The sequence below is a fragment of the Eptatretus burgeri genome, chromosome 2 (assembly GCF_056783735.1).
Source record: "Eptatretus burgeri isolate ZD-2024b chromosome 2, Ebu_testis_v1, whole genome shotgun sequence".
Taxonomy (NCBI): Eukaryota; Metazoa; Chordata; class Myxini; order Myxiniformes; family Myxinidae; genus Eptatretus; species Eptatretus burgeri.
In genome coordinates this window covers 137,270,138-137,294,083 of record NC_140962.1, presented here as the reverse complement: position 1 = coordinate 137,294,083, position 23,946 = coordinate 137,270,138, and the positions used below count along the sequence as shown (strand labels likewise).

At 45.1% G+C, this 23,946-nt stretch overlaps 1 protein-coding gene across 3 annotated transcripts in view; it reads left to right on the top strand.

Annotated features, from left to right (window-relative positions):
- TAF6L (TATA-box binding protein associated factor 6 like) overlaps positions 1-16,281 on the top strand; it is a 36,262-nt gene extending 19,981 nt beyond the window's left edge. For all 3 annotated transcript variants that reach the window (XM_085871414.1, XM_085871412.1, XM_085871413.1), the window contains exons 6-11: positions 6,054-6,148; positions 6,401-6,475; positions 8,477-8,697; positions 9,329-9,461; positions 14,725-14,853; positions 15,443-16,281. In XM_085871414.1, the coding sequence (XP_085727540.1) occupies positions 6,054-6,148; positions 6,401-6,475; positions 8,477-8,697; positions 9,329-9,461; positions 14,725-14,853; positions 15,443-16,246 (1,457 nt within the window). In that variant the 3' untranslated portion in view covers positions 16,247-16,281. The remainder of the gene's footprint in view (positions 1-6,053; positions 6,149-6,400; positions 6,476-8,476; positions 8,698-9,328; positions 9,462-14,724; positions 14,854-15,442) is intronic.
- The last annotated feature ends 7,665 nt before the right edge of the window (positions 16,282-23,946 follow it).

Sequence of the window (23,946 nt, the reverse complement as noted above, 5' to 3'; positions counted from 1 at the left end):
TACACCGCCCAGCGTTTTACATTCACTCAATATAAATCAAACCCAATCGTGTTTATGCACCGCCCAGCATTTAATATTCACTCAATATAAATCAAACCCAATCGTGTTTATACACCACCCAGCGTTTAATATTCACTCAATATAAATCAAACCCAATCGTGTTTATACACCGCCCAGCGTTTTACATTCACTCGATATAAATCAAACCCAATCGTGTTTATACATCGCCCAGCGTTTTACATTCACTCGATATAAATCAAACCCAATCGTGTTTATACATCGCCCAGCGTTTTACATTCACTCGATATAAATCAAACCCAATCGTGTTTATGCACCGCCCAGCATTTAATATTCACTCAATATAAATCAAACCCAATTGTGTTTCTTCACCGCACAGCGTTTAATATTCACAATATAGAAATCAAACCCAATCGTGTTTATACACCGCCCAGCATTTAATATTCACTCAATATAAATCAAACCCAATCGTGTTTCTTCACCGCCCAGCATTTAATATTCACTCAATATAAATCAAACCCAATCGTGTTTATACACCGCACAGCGTTTAATATTCACAATATAGAAATGAAACCCAATCGTGTTTATACACCGTGTTTATAAAAAAATAGGCATTTTTTGGGGAGGCATCCATTCATCGCGGATTTTCACTTATCACGGGGGGGGGGGGGGGGGTTTGGAACGTAACCCCCGCGATAAATGGGGGATGACTGTATATATTGTTACGAATTTGGGAATTCGATTGCACACAACATTCAGGTTCCTTTAGTCAGTTATGTCGATAAGTGCTTGTTCCCTAGATTGTTCACCTTCCATTGTTTAATGGGCATAAATCGATTAAGTGCGCTGCGAGATTCAATTTAATCGTTAGGGAGCGACCATAACACAATGGAGACGCCCCTCCCCCTCTTCTGCGAAAAGGAAGAAGAGCCCTCCTGTCCCGTGATTCCGTAAACAACTCCCTCCCACCCATGGTTGAGCGGGGGATGGAGCACGAGGGCATGAGTCACGAGTCACGCCGGGAGCAGGGGAAGGGCGGAAGAGGATAAGGAAGCGGTCCTCTAGTTGGTTTGTGTTTGGGGAGTGGTGGTTCAGTGAGCTTCGGCTTCTGCTTGGCTCGGGTTAGGGCTGGTTGTTCAGTAGAGCTTCGGCCACGGCTTGGCTCGGCTGGAGACTTTTTGGAGAGCTGCTTTGTTTGGAAGAGTTGAGCTGGTTGCTCGGCTCGAGCTGCTGGTGGTGGCTTCTATGGCTTGGTTCGTCGAAGAGAGTTGGCTGCTTTTGTTCATCGGAAGAGAGTTGAGCTGGTTGCTCGGCTAACTCTTCTTGGTTCGTGGAGCTCTTTGTTCTCCATTTCGTTCCCGGCTTGGTGCGACTCATTGGCCTCTTCTTGGAGGTGGTTCCTCGGGGAAGCGGCGCATCGATGGGAAGGATCGGCGCCTCATCTCACCAGCACGTGTTGAGAAGCGCGGGAGGATTCGCTGGAGCTCGGGAAGGATCGCGGCTCACTGCGGTTGGGTCCAGCTCGCTCTCGCTGGAGCCCGGGTCCAAACAACTTGAAGACCACACGAGGTGGAGAGGTTCGAGATAGGTCCTGGGTTTCAGCTCACCTGTCCTCCGAGCTGGAGCCCATTATTAAAGGCCTCAGCCACCATTTATTGGGTGTGTGTGTGTGTGTGTGTGTGTGTGTGTGTGTGTGTGTGTGTGTGTGTGTGTGTGTGTGTGTGTGTACGTACGTGTGTGTGTCCGTGGGCCCGTGTCTACTAAGTTGTAAAGACTGCTAAGTGATTGTGTAGAACGGTTGTAGTTCTCCTGTCATGCGTGTTTTGCCTTGTTTAATTGCATACGTGCATGCCTGCATACGTGCTTTATTATAATAAATGTCCTTGTGTGAATGTAAACCTGTTCGTTGCGTCCTTTCCCTCCATTGAACTGCCGTATTGCATTCGGAATAATAGTTGGTTTTTAAATAGCCGTTAATAGAATCGGGTCCAACGGGGCCTCGCGATAATACCCCGCTCGATTATCCCAAAACGAAGCGAGCTGCTTAAGCGGCTCGTTTCAAGCTGGCCCCGTTGAGGTACAGTCTCTTTGTAGTCTGCCCGCGCGATTAATTAGGTTTCTCGACAATTCGGCGATTGACCCTGTAGCGCGGGTAGAGTGTTGACTTGGCTGTGGTGTACTCAAAACACACCCGTAGCGGGATTCCGGTGTTTGATCCGGAAGGCTGCGACGAGATTGTCCGTTCGGTGGGCGGGAGCGGCCGCCATTGGCTAAAAGCGGTCGTCTGCACGCCGGCGGGCGGGAATCTACAACAATATATATATATATATATATATATATATATATGCATGCATACATACATACTTCTCTATATTAGCCCTTAGATCAATGTGAAATATATATGAGAATGTAATTTGCAATGTAATGTAATGCTATCTATCATTCCAGTGTTGTCAGATTTGTAATTCCCCAAACTCCCGCAAAATTAAAACGTGATTATTCAACATTTGACACACATGTTTGGATGTGTGAGAAAACACACACACACACACACACACACACACACACACACACACACACACACACACACACACACACACACACACACACACACACACACACACACATTATGCAGTGAGGAAAGAAGGACGCAAATGTGCTTCTGCTGCAAGAAAAAGTACAATTTATTTTCGCTGAATAAAAGTACAGTATCTCTGGAAGATATTTTGGTGGAGAAAAGTATGTCGCTACTGTAAGAAACTACCATTAAATATACTAACCCGTTACTCTAAAGCTTTTGAAAAAGTCACTTTCTACGCTCGCGTCACTGCTATGAGCGAACAACTCCTCCTTCGTATGCAGCACAAGGTTGCTGGTTGCATCATTGGCTGAAGGCACGGCTGTGCCGCTGATGCTGTACACCAATTACCAGTACCATCCATCCATTGGGACCATACTCTGTACAGAGAGTGTTGGTGCTGCCAAAGCGGTATTCTGGGCTATTGGGCACAATCCTGGACGGGTCACTACTCCGACACAGGATACTCGAATGGCTCGATCATCCCAGCAAGCTGATACTCATTTTGCCGACATCGGAAGGATGACAGGCTGAGTCAACCCCACCTGATGTTAATTCAACGGAAAAAACAGGGCTCAAACTCAGAATCGTAAGATCCCAAGCCAGCCACCCTAATCGCGAAGCCATCACCAGGCTTCAGGGAACTACTCCCTAGCACTGTCTTGCATGGTGCACCCCGAGAGTGGGAAGAGACACATGTCCAGCACAGGCGGGGACACTCGGGCCACAAATTTGAATTTAAAATGGTTGATCATTCACGACAAATGCTCTCCATGCCATCTGTGTGCGTCTGGCCGTGTGCCACGAAGAAAATGAAGCAGGATCTCGAGCTTTAATGTCGTGGTTCCTGCTGTCGTAGAATCATGAGAACGGTACCGTTGGAAGGCTAATGATTGATTTCCTCAGAACAAATAATTGTGTCCATTGAATCATAAAGATACCTGTTTTAAAAGCCAACTTTCTGGGATTTAAGGAGAAGAAGCAGGATGAGAGCTTAACGCGCAGCGGTTCCAACGGTAACATTTATAATGCTGTGCTAGCAGGAACCCTGAAAAAGGACACTCAAGGCACACAAACAATTATATAAAAGCAATATTTCTCGAAGAAATATATAAACATATGAAAGAACAGAAGGAACACACGAGAGAACGAGAACGGCACTCGTTTAGAACACTTTCCTGCGCCAGGCTGAGGCTGAACAGTTTACATTTTGTATCCCACTGATAGGTTGGATCTGGATCCAGACCCGGACCAAAATCGAATCGGCTTGTTTTCGTCGCCTTCCCAACTCATCCACGAGGTTTTGTCATCCGTCTATGACTGTTTGAAATATCGTGCTCACAGACAGACAAACAGGGATGAAAACATAACATCCATCCACCCTTGGTGCCAGAGGTAACGACCACAGCCACCATGACAGCAGTTATAAAAGATGACTCTTTCATGTGCTTCACTTCATTGTACATCCTCATTTAGATTCACAGATAGACATGCAATATGTTTGTGAAGTACAACACGCTGTCTGTTGATGAAACCTGCCGGCCAAGTCGTGGTGTTCCTTTTTTTTTTTTTTTAATTGTTTTTTTTTTTGCTATGCCCATTGAGGCATGGTTGTTGGTTGTGACCTGTCATGGCTGACATTGATTATTCACCATTTTCCACATCATTTTCCTTCCAGATGCTTGAAGTTTGATGAACATTTGCATACATGTTGAATATTGTCGGGATCGAATTTGGTTTAATTTCGTCTGTTGTGACTCCATTGTGACTTTAGTCTATCGTGACTTCAACGAAGGACGTCTTTGCTTTCGGCCGAACAGCTTAATAGCCAATCCTTGCCAGATCTTCAACGTTTTTCTCGCAGCAATCACGTTCAAGATGGGCTGAATACACTCGGCTGTTCTTCGTTGCAGTGAAATCCCCCCCCCCCCCCATTTAACGTTACGTATCGAGGCCAACTCAAAGGATCCTTCAGGAAGTGAAATAAACTAATCCCTGAACCATTTTACCATTTGTTGTTATACCCACAAGTTGTGCGAAACAATATTTTACCACATTGACCATTGACGATTTCATACCTCTATCACCAATTGCTTCCGAAGAATACAGGTACTTCTCTAATATCTGACATTTAATTTTCTTTTATGCTTGGTGTTGGCTTAATGGTTAGGGTGGTGGGTTTGGGATCCTTGGATCCTGAGTTCAAATCCCACTCGGCTGTTGAATTAATACCAGGTGGGGTTGACTCTGCCTGTCATTCTTCCGATGTCGGCAAAATGAGTGCCAGCATGCTGGTATCCTGTGTCAGAGTGGCGACCCGTCCAGGATTGTGCCCAATAGCCAGGGAGATTGCTTAGTCAGCACCGACGCTCTGCACAGAGTATGGTCCCAATGGATGGATGGATTTTTCTTTTTGCCGATTTATCGACATCCGAGGTGCTTTTTGATAACTTGTTTCTGACTGCAGGGTATTGATTCAGCACCTGTTCATCAGCCTGTGTAAAGTTCATGGAAGAGCTCGTACATATATTACATGTCGTACCAGGACATTAGGAGACATGATTGTACTTTTTACATGAAATGCAAGGACATCAGGAGACGACACCAATGAACATGCTGTCAGGAATTTGAGCCTGAAATTCCAACTTCACGAGTCGTCAGGTTGGAACATCAAACAGGCCAGACTTTAAAAACAAAAAAAAAAAGATGATGATTTTTTTTTTATTATTTGGCTATTGTTTCATGATAAGACCAGATCACCAAACAATTATTTATCTATTGGATTTGGTGAACGGGAAACACCCGCTCCCTTTGAGAGCAGTGGCAAGTTGTCTTCCCCACCCCCTCACGGGAGGGAAGGCGGGTGGCTACCGTGGGTACTACCAACACGTATGCAAAAAATATTAACACTCGTTTGGGGGGGAAAAGGACTTTTTTATTTTCCATTGATCTCGGGCTCATGTGGAACTTTAAAGATATATGTACTTTAAAATGAATTGCGAGGACATTGACGATCGACACATTTACGCGCATTTGTGTACGGGATTTGAACTTGGGTTCTGAGCATCATGAGCCATCAATGGCTTGGTTCAGATGAGAACACCAAACAGGCCAACCTGCATTTAATTTATTTATTTTTTTATTTTTGCTCAAACACACTTTGAGTGGCATTGTTTCTCCATTTCTGGTTCCTACCGTTTCTCAGTGTTCCAGGGCGCCGTCTTGTAATAACAACCATCAGATGGCTCAACTTGCATCATCACCCTCATGTTCGTACTCATTCCTTCGAACTTCATTCCGACTTCGCTCTCTTGGAGACATGGCTGTCTTGCTGATGTTGTGCATTGTTGTCACGATTCATTTCAGATCGGTTATCAAAATTGCACTCTTCAAAGAAGTCGAACGGCGGTGCACTTCCTGATGCATTTTTCCTCTTGCTCATGTGTGTCCCGTGCAGCTCGCCCCTCTTCTGGGGCTCTCCCGGATGACATGTTGCACTATTACCAGCGTGTGACAAAAGCCATACTGGGGGATGACATGCAGCTGAGGAAGGTAATCGCTGCTGTTGCCGGTGGATTTGATTTGCCGCGAGAGCACGGTCACTGCATGCATGCGTCGTCGTCGGACCGGCACTGTAGTTGTGTCGACCATGGGCAAATTCAAAATGTTCAAATCCCACGAGCTATCTGTTTCCCATAAAAGTTTGTAAATATGTAGCACGTGCAATTATAAATTTGGGTTCTGCCGACTTGCACCTTGTTAACCGATCGGTTACATCTCTGCCTTTTCCCACGACCGCCACAGATCGCACTGCAAGATCTGCAGACCAACGCGAAGATCGCGTCCCTCCTTCCCTATTTTGTGAGCTTCGTGGGCAGCGTGAGTTATGGCGCACGGTTCTGCTGTTTTTCGTGCCCTTTAAGCTTTCGGCCTTGACTCAAACTCAAGGTGGCGTTTTATAATCCGATTGACTGGGCGCCTGAAATATAGTAATGAAGGTGAACCGACTTGCAGGAGCTTACATCAGCAAGGTGCTATTGCCTTGTCTTTGTAAACACGTTATTAGCAACCTGCTGAGCAAAGTGGAGTTTGGCGAGCGAGTCGTCCTGGCAACGGAGTGGAGGCGCAAAGCATCGCGGCCTTCTGAGAGCAATAACGCCGTACGGAAAATGGAGTCATCTGCATTAACTTTTATAATGCTCTGAGCAGAACAAACATTGTATGTTCCATTGGGTATTCTGTCGCGTAAACATGGTCAAGGGTTATAAATATTTTCCTCGTAATAACGTACCAATTGTTCAGTTGTGAATATGACTCTTTTCTTCTGTTTTTTTTTTTTTTTTTTCCCCCACAATGTTTGCCAATAAAATGGCTTTTTTGATTCCACCAACGACGGTTGGATTCTGAACGTAACAAAAATGTAGTACAAGTGCGATGTCATCGTGGAGGCCTTCCTTCCAAAGGGCCGTTAAGCATATCGTGTCCCGAGACGGTGTGCTTAACCTGCCTCTTTAACGAAGGCCTGCACTATGATATATATATATATATATATATAGCACGTTGTTATTGTTGTTTCATATGCAGCATGTGACTGGGCGATTTGTACTCATTTTGCCGACCTCGGAAGGACGGGACGATAGGGACTTGAACTCAAGACCCTAAAATCTTAAGCCAGCCCTCTTAATCGTTAGGCCAACACCAGGCGATGATACAGCACGTCTTGCTGATATTCATCAGACAAGATCCAAGTGACGCTCGAATACATTTTGGGGTAAGTCATTTGTGTCTGCTATACCAATACCCTGGCCAGATTCGGTTGAGCATACAGTTCACCACCTCAACCCAATCGTACCCTATCTTGTCAGTAGGTTATTCTGGGGCCCTGAGAGGATGCATGAGCAGATCGGCCTCAATGGGAGATCTGATCCCATTAAAGACGAGGATCTTGTTGGTACTTGAATTCGCTCGCCTTTTCCCTGGCACTCAAACAAAGCCAGTTGCATTTGCGGTCAAACCGGTTTTGGACGAGGCTGACCCGCGGCGACTTGGTCAGTCGACGTACCAGACTTTCACCAATTGGTAGGTTTCCATCTTTATGCTTCAAATAGGTGGTGCGTTTTAATCGCAGTTTTATTTTGTTTTCTTGAACATTGATGGGGATGGCAGGATGGCCTATAGGTGAGAACACTCTTCTCGAAGCTGTCTAGCCTGGGTTTGAATCCCGGACCAGCTATATAACTGTCATTCTGGAGTTTCACAGACAGGGTGTTTCATCAATGTGTGTGCCACGCCTTGGATGCACGTTAAACTGGGCATTATGTCTGCCGGCATGAGTTGGTGGACAAGCCTGGTGTTGGCTTCACGGTTAAGGTGGCTGGCTTCAGGTTTTAGGGTCTTGAGTTTGGGCCTCTGTCGTTGTGTTAAGTAACACCAGGTGGTTTGACTCAGCGTCTCATCCCTCCGAGGTTGGCAAAATGAGCACCAGCTTACTGATAAGGGGCACTGCATCAGCAGCAGAACAGCACTTCCAGAAAATGCTGCAACCAACAGCAACAGGCTGCATACGTAACAACAAATTGGTGGATGTTAAATATCCCACAGTGTCCTTCGCGAAGAGGAGGCGAACTATTACCGGCACCATGACCAAATTCCAAATTTCTGCCCTGACTTTGTGAGCCAGAGTGGTGACCCAACCGGGATTATAACCATGTAACTGCTTCGGCAACACCAACGCTGTGTATAGAGTGTGGTACATGATGATGATGATGATCATCATCATCATCATTGATGCCATGATAGTAGCAACCTGGGTTGTTTATGGGTAATTGTTAAATATCCATATGATGTTAATCACAATGAACTATGATTGTGAACTTGCAGGTGAAAACAGTGAGTCATGACCTCGGCCAGCTGAGCCACCTCATGTACATAGTAAAGAGCTTGCTGCGGAACCCGTATATTTACCTGGGCCCCTTCGTCCACAACCTCATCTCCAGTGTGTCCTACTGTATCCTGGAGCCTCTTGCCGCTTCTATCAACCCCCTCAACGACCACTGGGTGCTGCGGGACTATGCTGCACTCCTTTTAGCAGAAATAGTCACGTGAGTAATTTGGCGTTTCCCAGATCTCCCCCGAGAGATAGTGAGACCATTGATGGTGTGTTCTGACTGGATCACCTGAGGTGAGATAAATTAAGTCTCTGGTGACATGCTTGTTCTTTCTCCCAAAGGCATTTTAAGGCACTTGGGTTGGAAGGAAGTGTGTGTGTGTGTGTGTGTGTGTGTGTGTGTGTGTGTGTGTGTGTGTGTGTGTGTGTGTGTGTGTGTGTGTGTGTGTGTGTGTGTGTGTGTGTGTGTGTGTGTGTGTGTGTGTGTGTGTGTGTATGTTTTTGGCTTCCATGTCTTTTTGTTTATTTATTTATCAATTGATCATGGTTTTATTTTTCCTTCATTAAAGAGCAAACAAAGACTGATCAAGGCACAAATCTCGGCTTTTACCCAAAGCATCCATTTTCATTGTTAATGTAATCTACACATGGATGACTGCTTACCTTTGAATTGCTCAATCTCCATGAACCAAAGAATACTTTTACTTTTGAGAACTCCAAACTGCACACTTCTACTTCTCATTTATTGGCACACGTCTTTGCTGGCCGTGGGCTGTACAAATCTCTTTACATTCCTGCCATATGGAGATAGTGTTACATGGTAATGTTGGCTGTGTGGATTACAGGCTGTATGGAGATACCGTTTCCGGCCTGGAGCATCAGGTACTGCTGAGCTTGCAAGAGGTTCTTGCGGACTCCGTACGACCGCTTTGCTCCCATTATGGTGCCGTCGTGGGGCTGAGCGCACTTGGATGGAGGGTACGAGTTGTACTATCATGCAGGTTGCTAGTCTGAGGATGTGCATGAAGCCAAAGTGCCCAAACATATCTGGTTGTTTTATCATATTCCCAATTAGACCTTTTTCAGGGGAAAATTTCAAATTCAAAATCCAGGACGCTGCAGGCTCGCATCAGTTCTCTCGGGGGCTCTAAAGTGTTGCGGACGCAGTGCCCCCTGTAGGTTAGAGCAGGAGTTTGGAATTTGTTCATGGTGGCAGCGATAGCTTGAGATCAGGATGGCCTAGATACATTTAGTCCTGGGAATGAAATGGCAGAACCTCCATTGTATCTCCTTGCATGCAATGCTTGCGCCTCGTAATCTCTAGCGTGTAGTTTGGTTTTTCCCCGATAATTATCTGAACAATTAATGCATGCCTTGCCGCATTTCTTGCCAGCGTTCCCTAATTGGTTTAGTGGGTAGTAATGTAACAATAGCAACCGGTCGTGTTTAAAGAAGCTAACTCCTAGCCGTGTGACCTGCATTTTTTATTCTGTTGGAGCATTTGTTCATCATCTCGTTTTTGTATGTATTACGCGCGCTCCCTCTGGGGGTCGTGCCTCACCATGCAGCCGTGGTATATTCCAAACCCTGTTCATATTACAAAACTTGTTAATGTCATTAAAAGGTTTCTGATTCCTGCTCCAACCCAGCAGATCCAGCATTCCTAAAATACAATACCCCTCCCCAGCTCTCCCACCCCCACCCCTCCCACCTTCCCTTTAACTGTACAAATATCTTTTTCTGGTATAAGCTGTACAATGTGCCATTTGACCGCCGCTGGCCTAAGTGGTGATCCACATATTACTTATGCATGGGGTAGGCTGGGCTGGGGTGGGTAAAGTTTTTTGGGGGAAAATTAGAAATGTGTTTAAGAAAAGGAATGCGTGAATATGGGGATAAAAGGAAGGACCAGAGATTTGGGGAGGAAAGGTGGAGGGGAAGGAAGTTTGAGGAGATGAGTGTAAATAGAGGCGTTGAGGATCTGAGACGTGTATGAAGGGGAGGGTAGGTCGGCAACTTTTTAGATTTTTTTTTTTTTTTGTAAAATGTAAATGGCCTCAAACTTAAAGAGAAACTGAACTCAGATTTCACAATCTCTACCATTACAATGTCAGAAAATTATTTATTTATTTTTCACTTTACTGATTGATTGATTATATTGATTGGACGTGCACCATCCTTGTTAACCCTTAACAATGAACACGTTTTTATGCTTGTAAAAGACAACAGATCACTTTGTCGAAAACTTCTTTTTTTCTGCTCATTTTCATTCTCATTTTATGAATATTCACCGTTTGATGAAAATGTTCACCTTTTATAAAAAAAATGAGTAAATAGAGACATCATACTAAAATTTGGCAATTCTCTGTATGAATTCAAGCTTGAACCTTATAGAATCGAAAACCGCTTGGCTCATTTCCCTCAAATTTTACACATGGGCTTGGGGTACTCGTGGTAATGTCATGGGCACAAACGAATCACCACCCCCTCGATAGGGTCAGGAGATAATATGCCGTTTTTAGCCTGGACATGCGCTATTGTCCAAGTGGTTTAACCAGGGACTCCTGCTGGAGGGAGGAGTTATTGAATAATAATACCATTCCTTTCGTGCGGCTAGATAATGGTGGGTGGTTACACCTCCTATTGGTCTGATCGCTCTGATGGTTACCATACTCAAGGAGTTGCTGTAGCTGTATCTAATAAGTTGACCCCAATGATAATTGAGGTAACACCGGTCAACGAGCGTATTATGAGACAAAGGGTTCGTCACTCCTGAGGTGTCATTTCCCTGGTCTCCGTCTATGCTCCGACTGAGGCGAGTGACCTCACCATGAAGGACACATTCTACGCCACGCTCGAGTCTGTGGTTGATCAGTGCCCCAGACGAGATACACTTCTAGTCTTGGGGGATTTCAATGCATCGACTGGAACTGATAGGGATGGTTACGAGACGTGTGTTGGTCCCCATGGGTCAGGAATTATGAACCAGAATAGCACTAAGTTCCTTGACTTTGCAAGAAGTCATGGACTTAGGGTGGCCGGTTCATGGTTTCAGCGCCCACAAGCTCATCGCTGGACTTGGTATTCCAACGCTGGCGGTGTGGCAAAGGAGATTGACCATGCCCTCGTTGACGGTCGCTGGAGGATGATCCAGAACTGCAGAGTCTACCGGAGTGCTCAGATCCTCAATACTGACCACAGGCTTGTTGTAGCAACTCTAAAGCTGCACCTTAAATCCTGGAGAATGGTACCATCCCAGCCTAGGCTGGATTTTGGCAAGCTCAAGGATGAGAGTAGCTGAGGAGTTTGCGAACAGAAAAGTTTGTGAACAGGACACTTGGGGGTCTGGGTGCTTTTGGGGGTCCTGAAGAGTTGTGGAGTGCCTTCAAGACCACCGTCCTTGATGTTGCCGGTGGATGTCTTGGAACTCACCGCAGGGCAAAGAAGAATTTTGTCTCTCAAGGGACACTGGATACCATTGACCAGAGTTGCAGGGCCAGGCTGAATGGCAGAGCTGAGCTGTTCAGGGAGCTGAGCCGTAAAACTGTACGTGCACTGGGGGTGGACAAGGAGGCCTATGTGCGAGGAATCTGTGAGGGGGTAGAGCGTCACCTGTGGACAGGTGATTCTCATCCCGCTTACAGGGGAATTCGCGCATTGCGTTCATCCACGCCCATCCCTCGGAGCACTGCAGTTAGAGCAGAGAGTGGTAGGCTCTTGACAGAGGAGTCTGAAGTGAAGGCACGGTGGGCCGGTTACTTTGAGCGGTTGTGCCAGGCTGATCCCCCAGCTGTCGAGTTGGACGTCAGGGGTCTCACAAACCCTGTTGCTGACCCTCCAATCAACTGTGGTCCACCTTCGCTTGTGGAAACGCGGGCTGCGGTGAACCAATTGAAACGGGGTAAAGCTCCAGGGATCTGTGGCATCCATGCTGAACCTCTCAAGGCTGGTGGAAATGCTGCACTCGTGTCGTTGCATGCAGTTTTGTGCTCTGCCTGGAACACAGGCATCATCCCAACTGATTGGAAGAGGGGCTTTGTTGTCCCTCTCTGGAAAGGGAAGGGTGATCGCCAAGACTGCAACAACTACCGAGGGGTGATGCTGCTCTCAGTTCCGGGCAAGGTCTTTGCTCGGATAATTCTTGATAGGGTTCGCCACCATCTGCTTGAGCACCAGCGTCCAGAGCAGTCAGGCTTTACACCAAAGAGGTCAACGATTGACCGTATCCTTGCTCTTCGTGTCCTCACCAAACGCAGACGAGAGTTTTGGCAGGGGCTGCTTGCAGCCAATGTTGATTTCTGTAAAGCGTTCGATTCAGTGAATCGGGATGTCCTCTGGAGGATTCTTGGTCTTCGTGGGGTGCCACCAAAACTGATCGATCTGATGTCTGAACTCTACTCTGGTACTGAGAGTGCTGTGAAGTGTGGTGGTACCATCTCTGACTTATTTCCAGTTGTTACTGGAGTTCGTCAGGGGTGTGTACTGGCCCCCACACTTTTCAGCACTTGTATGGACTGGATTTTTGGGAGGATGTCGGAAAGATCAAGCTGCGGTGCATCGTTTGGGAATGTCAAAATCTCGGACCTTGATTTCGCAGATGATGTAGTCATCTTTGCGGAGACTTTAGATATCCTTTTGGGGACCCTCGAGGTGCTGAATGAGGAGTCAGAGCCGCTGGGATTACGGGTTTCTTGGGTCAAAACTAAGATCCAGGTTTCAATGACATCTTGGATGCTGCTGTCCTGTCTGTGTCTGTTTGTGGTGAGGATGTTGAGGTCGTGGAGAGATTCACTTACCTTGGCAGTGATATTCATGTCTCTGCTGGCTGTGAGTCAGAGGTCAATAGACGTCTGGGTCGGGCCTGGGGAGTCATGGATTCACTGGATCATGGGGTGTGGCGCTGCCGGTACCTGTGCGGGAGGACGAAAGTCCAAGTCTTCATGTCCTTGGTGCTTCGAGACTTGGACTCTGACCAAGGATCTGAGATGGAGACTTAACGCTGGTCAGATTTTGTGTCCAACGAGCGGTTGCTGAGAGAGACTTGGATGAGATTTGTTCCCTGCATGGTCCGTGAGCGTCAGTTGCGGCTGTATGGACATGTGGCTCGTTTTCCTGACGCTGATCCTGCTCACCAGATTCTCTCAGCGAGGGATTCTCGTGAGTGGAGGAGGCCAATGGGCCGACCACGTGCCTCGTGGTTGTAGCAGGTTGACCAGCATCTCAAGGAGATGGGGATGGGCCTGGCATCTGCCTGGGGGAAGGCCAGATGGAGGCCCCTGGAGTACCGACGGAAAGTGGACGCAGCGATGTGCTATTCTGGTACATGCTTCAATACCTGACCTGACCTTTCGTGCTGTAAAGGCGCATCGAGCTGCTGAGGCAGTTTCATTGGCAAGGAGTACAGTCCTGAACGGGTCGCCACTCCGACGCAGGTTACCCGGAATGGTTATTACCCCAGTACACTGGTACTCATTTTGCCAACCTCGGAAGGATGACAGGCTGAGTCAACCACACCTGGTGTTAATTCAACGGAATAAACAGGGGCTCAAACTCAGAACGCTAAGGTCCCAAGTCAGCCACCGTAACCGCTAAGAAAACATCAGGCTTGGAGGAGGTATTGAGGGTGGGGAAATGACACCGATTCAGAAAAAGAATCCTCTAAGTTTGAGTGCAATGTGTATTCATATTTGTGTGGCTAAGTTGGTATTATTATTATTATTATTTTTAATTATGACTTCTATCTAAAACTATGTCTACCGTCATGCTAATTGTCAGTGAAAATTATCATACTTCGTATGAAAAGACACCAATTCTCTATATGTATAGAAGTTGTCGATATAAACATGCATAGTCTTCCACTTTCCTCTCCTATGCTTTAGCACTTGCAATTTTCATGGCGTAATGCAAGTGATTCCCAGCCACCATATTTCCCTCCCAAAAGGAGTGGGTATGACTAGTTGGACAAAATCATCAAAACATATTCATTCCAAAAAGAGGGGAAGGAAGTTTGGCTTCCACCAAATTAACAACAAAGCTTTATTAGCATTGTGGATCTTGTTTCAGGAAATGTATGTGCAGAATTCTCAACGATAAACCTACCTTCACCAAGGAGACTAAACTTCATGGGTCAAAGCTCTGATAGGAGAATCATGCTCAGCTTATGATCTTGTCAGGGAGTTAATGTGTGTGTGTGTGTGTGTGTGTGTGTGTGTGTGTGTGTTTTGTGTGTGCGTGTGTGCAGGCAGTCGAGAAGATCTTGTATCCTCATCTTCTAAGCTGCTGGTCCAACCTGCAATTAGTTTTAGATGATTGCTCCGTTTCCAACAGCCAGGTTAAAGATGATGGACACAAGGTTTACGGGGCCATTGTGGTGAGTGGAACCGCAATCTGCTCCTTTGAGGCTTGTCTCAGAGGTGAGGCATTCACCTTCAAGCCGCTCGGTCTGCGTTGGAGTCTCGATTTGACTGCAAACGGTCATTGCCAGTTTTCCCTCGTGTGTGTTCAAGATCCCATGGTATACCTTTTACGAATAGTAGGTCATCATGTGCCTCTACCTTATTTAAACTTCAAATTCCTGCCTGGATGGGCAGTTGCTTTTGGCAACATCCTGCGATGGGACTAAGGATGTGTCCAGGGGTTAATTCTCAGCTACAAAACAAACCGCCGTTTGTGGGCATCATCTTGACCTTCTGGCAAGTCGTCACAGGTGTGCACCCCAAGTTGGCTCAAACTTTTGTTGCTGAGAGTTCTTCATGGGTGGTGTATTTCAATCGATAACCTTGCTATTCCGTCCATTTAGTGATTACGGCATACGCAAGTAGGTTATCTATTTGCTTTTACCGATTGTACAAGTTTAACACATTAGTCAATAGTGTCATACACTTTTGATATCTGACCTGCTGCTTTTATCTTTCTTATTCATGCCATCTTTTTTTTTCACATTTTCTCCTCGTTATCAGGTTGCCGTGGAGAAACTCATTTCTTCCAAAGCAGCTGCACTCTCTGTTCCGGATGGAGTGGTGTACATGCAGTCGTTGGAAGATGGTGACATATCGCTGTGCCACAATCCATCTTCAAATCTTCAGCAGAACCCTTCAGATTTCCCATACTGCACTGGAAATCAGAGTGTTTTGATGCTGCAAGGAGATGCCAGTGGATCAATGGGATTTCTCAAAGAAACAGAGCCTGGCATATCTGTACCATCACCACCACCACCATTATCACAGGCCTATCACGAGCTCTACGAGCTCTTTGGTGATAGCCTCGCATTACGCTTCGGAACCGGAGGCAGTGCACAGGGTGGCATGACAAAGGTCGGGAAAATGGCCGGGAGAAATGAGACTAGCGCCAAGGATTTGGAAAAGAGCCGGCACGTACAACGCCGTGTGCTACGTAGCATTGGTGACATTGAGCTGTCAAGACACTCCTCTCCCCGAGGCACTTCAAGTAGGGCTGGGATCTCTGGCCGTGCCCGCAGTCGTGCAGAGCGGTCCGGGAGGGGTTGTCCTTCCCCGACAGTTCGCGAGGTCTTTCAGGTGGCACGTCCCATGATCACGAATCCAACGATCCGGCTTCGGATTTCTGGGGCAACAACACCCGTAAGGAATCTGGGCAGGTCACAAAGGACCCAACAAGTGCAAACTCCTACACCGGCCTACAGTGTCTCAGCCAAAGCCTCTCACAATATTCCCTTCATTGGGAAAATGGGAAAGGTTTTCAGGGGCATTCCCAGATCAGAATTTTGCTTGGCTGTTTTATTGTAAAATAAAAAAATCGTTCTTTTATTATTCTTTTTTTTTTTTTTAAAAAGCGTTATTGTATTGTTCATTAACACTTCCTGTTTCCTTTTCTGTATTTTTTTTTTTTTTTTGTAAAGTGACCCCGTCGACTTCCCCCTCCCTCCAAATGAAGTTTCTTTCCAGCACTCTGTCATTGCAGCCATCAGGTATTCCCGATGTGCAAGCCTCTGCTAATGTAGTCTGCCCACTGGGTTTTGGAATGTGTCCTATTCTCCCTGGTTCTACCTGCCTACCTTTTCCCCTTCTACGCAGCAGCGAGGCTCACGGAAGATGACTTGCATTCTGAAAATTGGACAACAACCCACCGGTTTGACCAGGCATCAGGAACACAGCCTTGGGTTTGTCGTGTGGTTGGTGTCGCTCGTTGCTAATCTCCCATCTCTGTTGTTACTTTTTCTTGTACACTGATCGGCTGTCAGCATTCCTCCAGCAGGGACTTATAACATTGGTTGCAGTCGATCATCTGTTCCACCGAGCTTGTGGTGTCAAATGCTTGTTGCCACGAAGCAAAAATGATGAGATTTTGAAATGGGCGTTGCGTGTGAAGCCGTCTGAAAACACCAGGTGGAAGGTTGACTGCCGCCCGAGGCAGCGATGCCAGTGTGACTACTCGTACTTCTTTCAAAGACGTCATCTCGACAGCAGTACACGTTATATTTACTAACCCCCAGCATCTTGTTTTTTTTGTTTTTTGTCATTGTTCACTGGAGTACTTGTTTTGTTTTTTGATTTTTAGTTTTTTTTACCTGTGAGACCATTTTCCTTTTGAAATCTCAGCGGCAAAGCTGTGTGCCTCTGATTAAAGGAGTGTTGGTAAAATGGTCCCTCTTATTTGATTGAGGGTAGTTTGGTTATCAGTAGAGATGAGCCTGCAGGTTTATGAACAATATTCTTTGAAGATTTGTTTGTTCTGAACAGCACGTCGAGTGTAATTACCCCACGCATGCGATGTGAAAGGCATGGTTAAGCAATCGGTTCATTTCAGTCTGTCCTGTCCACAAACGTCAGTTTATGAAAGAGGAACAACTTGCCCTCAGTTGAATATTGTATTTTGAATACGAATCTGAAAACTAACCTGTAGTTTATCAGTACTTTGTCTCTGAATTTGTCCCGATCGTGCATACGCAGAGAGGAGTGAGACAATATTTTTTACTCTGTCTACCTGCCTGGCAGTCAATCGAAATTGGAAATCATTCCAAACAGGAAACTTACTGTTTTTTCAGGATGTCAAAGGATACATGCACAAAAAACTAATGTAACGTGTTAGATAAGGTGGTGTATAAGAAAGTGCATCAATGGTAAATTCCCCCCCCCCCCCCAAATTTTTTTCTACGACCTTTAAAATCTTTGTTTTATTTCAGTTCAATTGTACATTTGAATACTGTCGAACACAAATTGCCTTTTTGACACTTTCAACCAAGGCCTTCAAGATCAGTGGAATCTCCCACGTTGAGGCTGAGTCTGTCGGCCTCTCACTTTCCCATTGTCGACAGGTCGGTGGTCTCTCTGACTTCTACCACGTCCTCTCTGGTCTTGCACCCTCTGCTCTTTCTGTGCTTTGTCCCCCCTCCCTGTAAACCCCAGGTCTCTGCTGGGTGCACAAGGTCCACATGCAGGATAGACAGTATAGATGTGTGTGTGTGTGTGTGTGTGTGTGTGTGTGTGTGTGTGTGTGTGTGTGTGTGTGTGTGTGTGTACTTCTAGACCAAGAGCCGAGGCTATTCTTCCAGCCTGTTAAATCTCCCCAAGGAAAGTAATTGCATTGATTAACGTCATTCGTTGCAGCTCAAAGTCCTTCAACCATTTTTGCTCCACATATTCATGGTTGCTGAGTCCTCTGGTCCAACCAAGCACAGTGCGTTTCGCTTCAAGTTCTCCATCAAGTTGAAGAATTGTGTGACTGCATGATGCCCATCCTGTCCCAAACAGCATTCTGAATTGCCTCGTGTTCAACAACACACTCGTCCTTTAACTAAACTATTGTAGCTCTGTCCTACTCTTTTTGTGATGTTCAGTACTGGCAGGGTACCCCAGAGGAACACACATCTCGAAGCTGCCTCACCTGGGTTGGAATCCTGACTCAGCTCTAAACTGACATCCTGGAGTTTTGCATGCAGGATGATCCATCCATCTCTCGGATGGACGTTAAACCGGGCGTCCTGTCTGCCGCTATTAGTTGTTGGACGTTAAAGATCCCACGGTGTCTTTCGTAAAGAGTAGGAGAGTTAATGCCGCTGTCATGAACAAGTTGAAAAATTCCTGCTTTAACCTACAGGGGGCACTGCATCAACAACCCAACCACACACGTACAGCATTGATGCAAACCAGCAACCACATTTAGTCACTGTTTCTTTCTGTTCGTGCTGGACCACCTCACCGTATCCATTTGTGATGTTCATGTACAACGTAGTCACCGCGTCCATTTGTCGATGGACCACCTTTAGTCGCCGTGTCCATAAATGCACTGTTCCGTTAATCTTCCATAAGATTCCCTTGATTTTGATGCTGACGGTCACTGTAAACCAACGTGAAGAAAAAAGCCATTTTGTGGGTCACCTGTAATGACAGGTAAACCTACATAATCGAACCTCTTCATCATGTGGATATCCTGATCCATTATTTGGCCACTTTTGCTTCCTGGTTCCAAAAGGGGGTCGTGGTCCCCATGGAATGCCGGTTTCTGCAATATAAAGAAGCCAAGGGATAGAAAAAAAAAACATTTTTCAAATGGCTACGTTTTGACACAGCTGACGTGAAATGGCCATAAGTGTGTAATTAGTGTTTATCACTTTCAATTTGACTCGCTTTGCTTTCATCATGGATTCGTGGGAAAAAGCACAATTAACTGCTTCATAAACACTTGCACAGTATGTACATTGGTGTTCCAGATGAAATTGAGATGACTACTGTAGTTGTTCTGGATGCTTCTGTAAATGGCCGTGGACAATAAACGTGATGCTTGGGAGGGGAAGAAGTTTCCCGCAGCATCACAAAGTTGGATGAAGGTGCCAGAATCACAGTCATCTGACACCATTTTCATGGGCGCAGCCATCTTGAATTTCCCTTCACCATGACGTGCCGCATCTATTTTGAATTTGAATCTACGAGACGGAATTCCTGTAAAGGAGAAAGCAGGAAGTTCAACTAGAAGTTTGTAAAATTTGGAGTGAGCTGTAAAAAAAACACTTGCAGAAGTGGAAGCTGAACAAAATTTTTCAAAGACGACGTTGCTCTCAATCACAGTCACGTATTTTCCAGGGTGATGGTGAGGCAAAGCATCGCCAAACGTTACAGACAGGAATGAGAGTGTCAAAAAAACTGCCAAAAAGAGTCACGTGTTTTGTGTAAGGCCACAGACTCTAGACTGGAGTTTTCAGAGTTATCCCATAATTACCATGCGTGGCGCCATGTTGGTTGTATTCACTTCCCTGGAAATGATAGCATCACTAGCTCTACAATCTAGCATGTTTATCTCGTTATTTTGACCTACTGCATGGAAGGTCAAAGGGTGGAGGAGCTCCTTGTGAGCCAACGGCCATCCATATCTGGTGGCTAACTATGTCTGCAGATGTCCTCCTGCAGTTGGGTTACCTTTTCCTCAGAGGTTGGTGGCAGGATTTGCACTCTAGCCATGGTAAAGAACTTCATTCTGCAAAACATTAAAAAAAAAACCACAAAGAAAATTGAAAAGCCACACTGTGGGTGTACCCCCTGTTCAGCTGCCCTGCACAGGGCAGCTCACCAGATGATGGGATTGGGACAAAGCTTTCAGGACCCCCATTCTTTGAAGATAGGACGAAAACCATTGAGTAACCTTCCTGGGTCGGATTGTGGTAGTGTGTGTCTGGGTGGTGCTGAGGTGTCGTCCTCCAGATGGCGTTCTCCTCGGGTTAACCTGAGGCGTCCCTTTGGATGGGTGCCTGGAATGTCCTATCCCTAAGAGAGGATCACCTGTCTCTGCTGTCATCTGAGCTCCAGCGTTTGAACATCAGCAATGCAGCACTCTCTGCTGAGCTGAGATTCGGAGACCGGATAGTGGTAAGATCATGGCGGGTGGTTACACCTACTACTGGTATGGTTGCTCTGATGGTTACCATCCCAAAGGAGTAGCTGTGTCCAATAAGCTGACTCCCAAGAAAATTGATGTAACACCAGTCAATGAGTGTATTATGAGACTGAGGATTTGTCACTCCTTAGGTGTCATTCCCCTGGTCTCTGTATATGCTCCGACTGAAGTGAGCGAACTCACTGTGAAGAAGGTATTCAATGTGGCGCTCGAGTCTGTGGGTGATGAGTGCCCCGGGTGAGATGCACTTCTAGTCTTTGGGGATTTCAATGCATCAAATGGAGCTGATGGGGATGGTTATGAGACATTTGTTGGTCCCCATGGGTTTGGAACTGTTGTGAAATTTTCTGATTTGTTCTATTAACCGACCTGGTGTGAATCCTGTTACTCAATTTGTAAGAAACAATGAATTCACTGTCCACAACGAAAAGTACATTTGATCAGAGAACGTTTATTTCATGGTACCACGGAGTCCAAAACACTGAGATGTAAACATCCACAATGATTTGCACTAAACTAAGCTTACATTTCCTGATATAAATACATGCTGTGGAGAAGTTGAGACAAGTGGGGGAACAAAGAGAGAGCATGATGACCTTCAGCTGGCCTTGGTGAGAGAGGATAAAACATTCGGTTATAGGTCTTACGAAGAAATGAATATAAGGAATTGTGTATATAAGAGGCAGTGAGTACATGGGTCTGATAAGCATTAGGCAAAATAACTCAAACTGCAATACGTGTCCACTGGGTGAAAGAGAATGACATAATCATGGCAAACGTTGCAGTGCCATCAACCAGGTCACCCTGTAGCACAGCAAGACATTCCCCCCCCCCCCCATCAACACCCAGACAAAAGGGAAACACAATTGACAGCCAATTCGACTATAGCATAAAAATTAAATTTATAAAGCACCAGCAACAATTATAATTGAGAGTACATGAATATAATTATTTTTTCTTCCACAGAACTAAGAAGCAAAATAGCACTAAGTTCCTTGACTTTGTTAGAAGTCATGGGCTTTGGGTGGCTGGTTCATGGATTCAGTGCCCAGAGCCTCATCGCTGGACTCCGTATTCCAATGCCGGTGGTGTGGCAGAGGAGATTGACCATGTGCTCGTTGATGGCTGCTGGAGGATGATTCAGAACTGCAGGGTCTACCTTAGTGCTCAATTCGTCAATACCAACCACAGGTTTGTGGTAGCAACTCTGAAGTTGCTTATTAGCCCTTAGATGCACTCACAAAAAACTATACACCTTTCCACTCCACGGGTCTGGGAGATCCAAGGAATGTAACAAAGTAAAAGTGTAAAAAAGAAACTTGTAAAAAAAAAACAATAACAATTGTTATTCTTTTGTATACAAAGTTGAGGCTCATGGAGGAGTGTTTGCTCAAATACGGTGATTCTTTGATCATATTATTTAGAACTATCGAGGTACTCATGCTATGCAAGGGAGGGGGCTAGACAGTCGGTTCGTGAAGGACTTGGGTAAAAAAATTTTGCTGCAGCTGAACCAACAGAAATGAAGTGGGTAATGATTATGCGGTCACAATATGTCAAATCTGCAAATGTCATGGGTTGAATCCCTTACACTATTTCCTGATTCTCATTTCAACTCAATCTCTATATTTTCATTCCAAACAGTATCATTCCAATCACAAATTAATGCTACGAGAAGCACCATGTTATTATATTATAATTATAAGGGAGTCATGTTATATTATAAGCATGTTATTATATTATAATTATAAGGGGGTCATGTTATTATATTATAATCATGTTATATTATAATTATAAGGGGGTCATGTTATATTATAATCATGTTATAATTATAAGGGGGTCATGTTATTATATTATAATAATGTTATATTATAATTATAAGGTGGTCATGTTATTATATTATAATCATGTTATAATTATAAGGGGGTCATGTTATTTTATTATATTATAATTACAAGGGGGTCATGTTATTATATTATAATCATGTTATAAGGGGGTCAGGTTATTGTATTATAATTGTAAGGGGGTCATGTTATTATATTATAATCATGTTATAAGGGGGTCATGATATTATATTATAAGGGGGTAAGATTATTATCAATGTAAGAATGTAAGGGGGTCATGTTATTATATTATAAGGGGGTCATGTTATTATATTATAATCATGTTATAAGGGGGTCATGTTATTATATTATAATCATGTTATAAGGGGGTCATGTTATTATATTTATGCCTATTTTACTCCAAGGGGTCCCAGGATTACACACCCCAAAAATGGTTGCGATCGGTTCAGCCGTTTTTGCGGTACCTGGGAACAGACAGACAGACAGACGGTGAATTATTTTGCCATAGTAAGATACCATGGATATAACAAAATACAATATTACAAACACTCGTCAGGTAAACAAAGATAAACACCATTGTGACGTCATATCCAGTTCGGGAGCAGCTTTGTACGGATCGAAACTCAAAATCATCGATTTTATCGAGAAATTTATGAAACCTCCTTCCCACCTTCGGATCTTTTTCAAACTTTCATCGTTTCGTCATTCAGTGCCAGGGAGTGTTTTAGGTAAATACAAAATATTCGAAAAATTTGAAAAAAGAAGTTTTTTTTCGATTTATTAATTTTTTTAAATCTCCGTATCGTGCTGAAGCCTTTTTGATTCATGACAGTCCTATTCAAGCATACATATGTATGAAGAGATAAAGATACAATTACCAGACATTTAAATGAAAATAAACCTCTTCGGGAAGCAGTCGAAGTTCGTGGTACATCTTCTTATTCCTGAACGGACCTAATTTATAGATCGGGGTTGTGGGAAACTGAATTGTTAATTTAATTTACTAGTACGGGCCCGTAGGTGCGTGCCAGTATGTGCAGCCCTCTCTCGCCCCCTCTCTCTCACCCCTCTCTCTCGCCCCGCTCTCGCCCCCTCTCTCGCCCCCCTCTCTCGTCCCCCACTCTCGCCCCTCTCTCTCACCCCCCTCTTTCGCCCCCTCTCTCTACCCCTCTCTCTTGCCCCCCTCTCTCTCCCCCTCTCTCTCCCCCTCTCTTGCCCCCTCTCTCCCCCCTAGTCTCGCCCTTCCTCTCTCCCCCCTCCTCTCTCGCCCCCACTCTCATCCCCCCCTCTCCCATCCCCTCGCTCGCAGATATTGGTCGACAGATAAATGGCCGTAACTTGGGAACCGCTTGTCCGATTAATATCAAACCTTGAAAAGGCACAGACTCAGGTCCCAGAGTCAATTGTGACATCATATGAAAGAAAGAAAAAAAAAAGAGGAAGCAATGTGATGTCATTCGTGACGTCATAGCACCGTGTCCTGTCTGGTTGAAAGACAATATATAGATCGTTATTGCTTGACAGAAATTGGTCATTGTATCACTTTATTCTTTTTATTACTGCCAATTATTGTGCTATTATTATTATTAATATGTTGTTATCATTATTCTGAGGAAAATTGGCATGATAAGGTGATAAGGTGGAACGACACTTTAGCTGCCATATATACACCTTTTCAACAATGAAAAAAGCAATAAAATGGCCGTAACTTGGGAACCGCTCGTCCGATTAACATCAAACCTCGAAAAGGCACA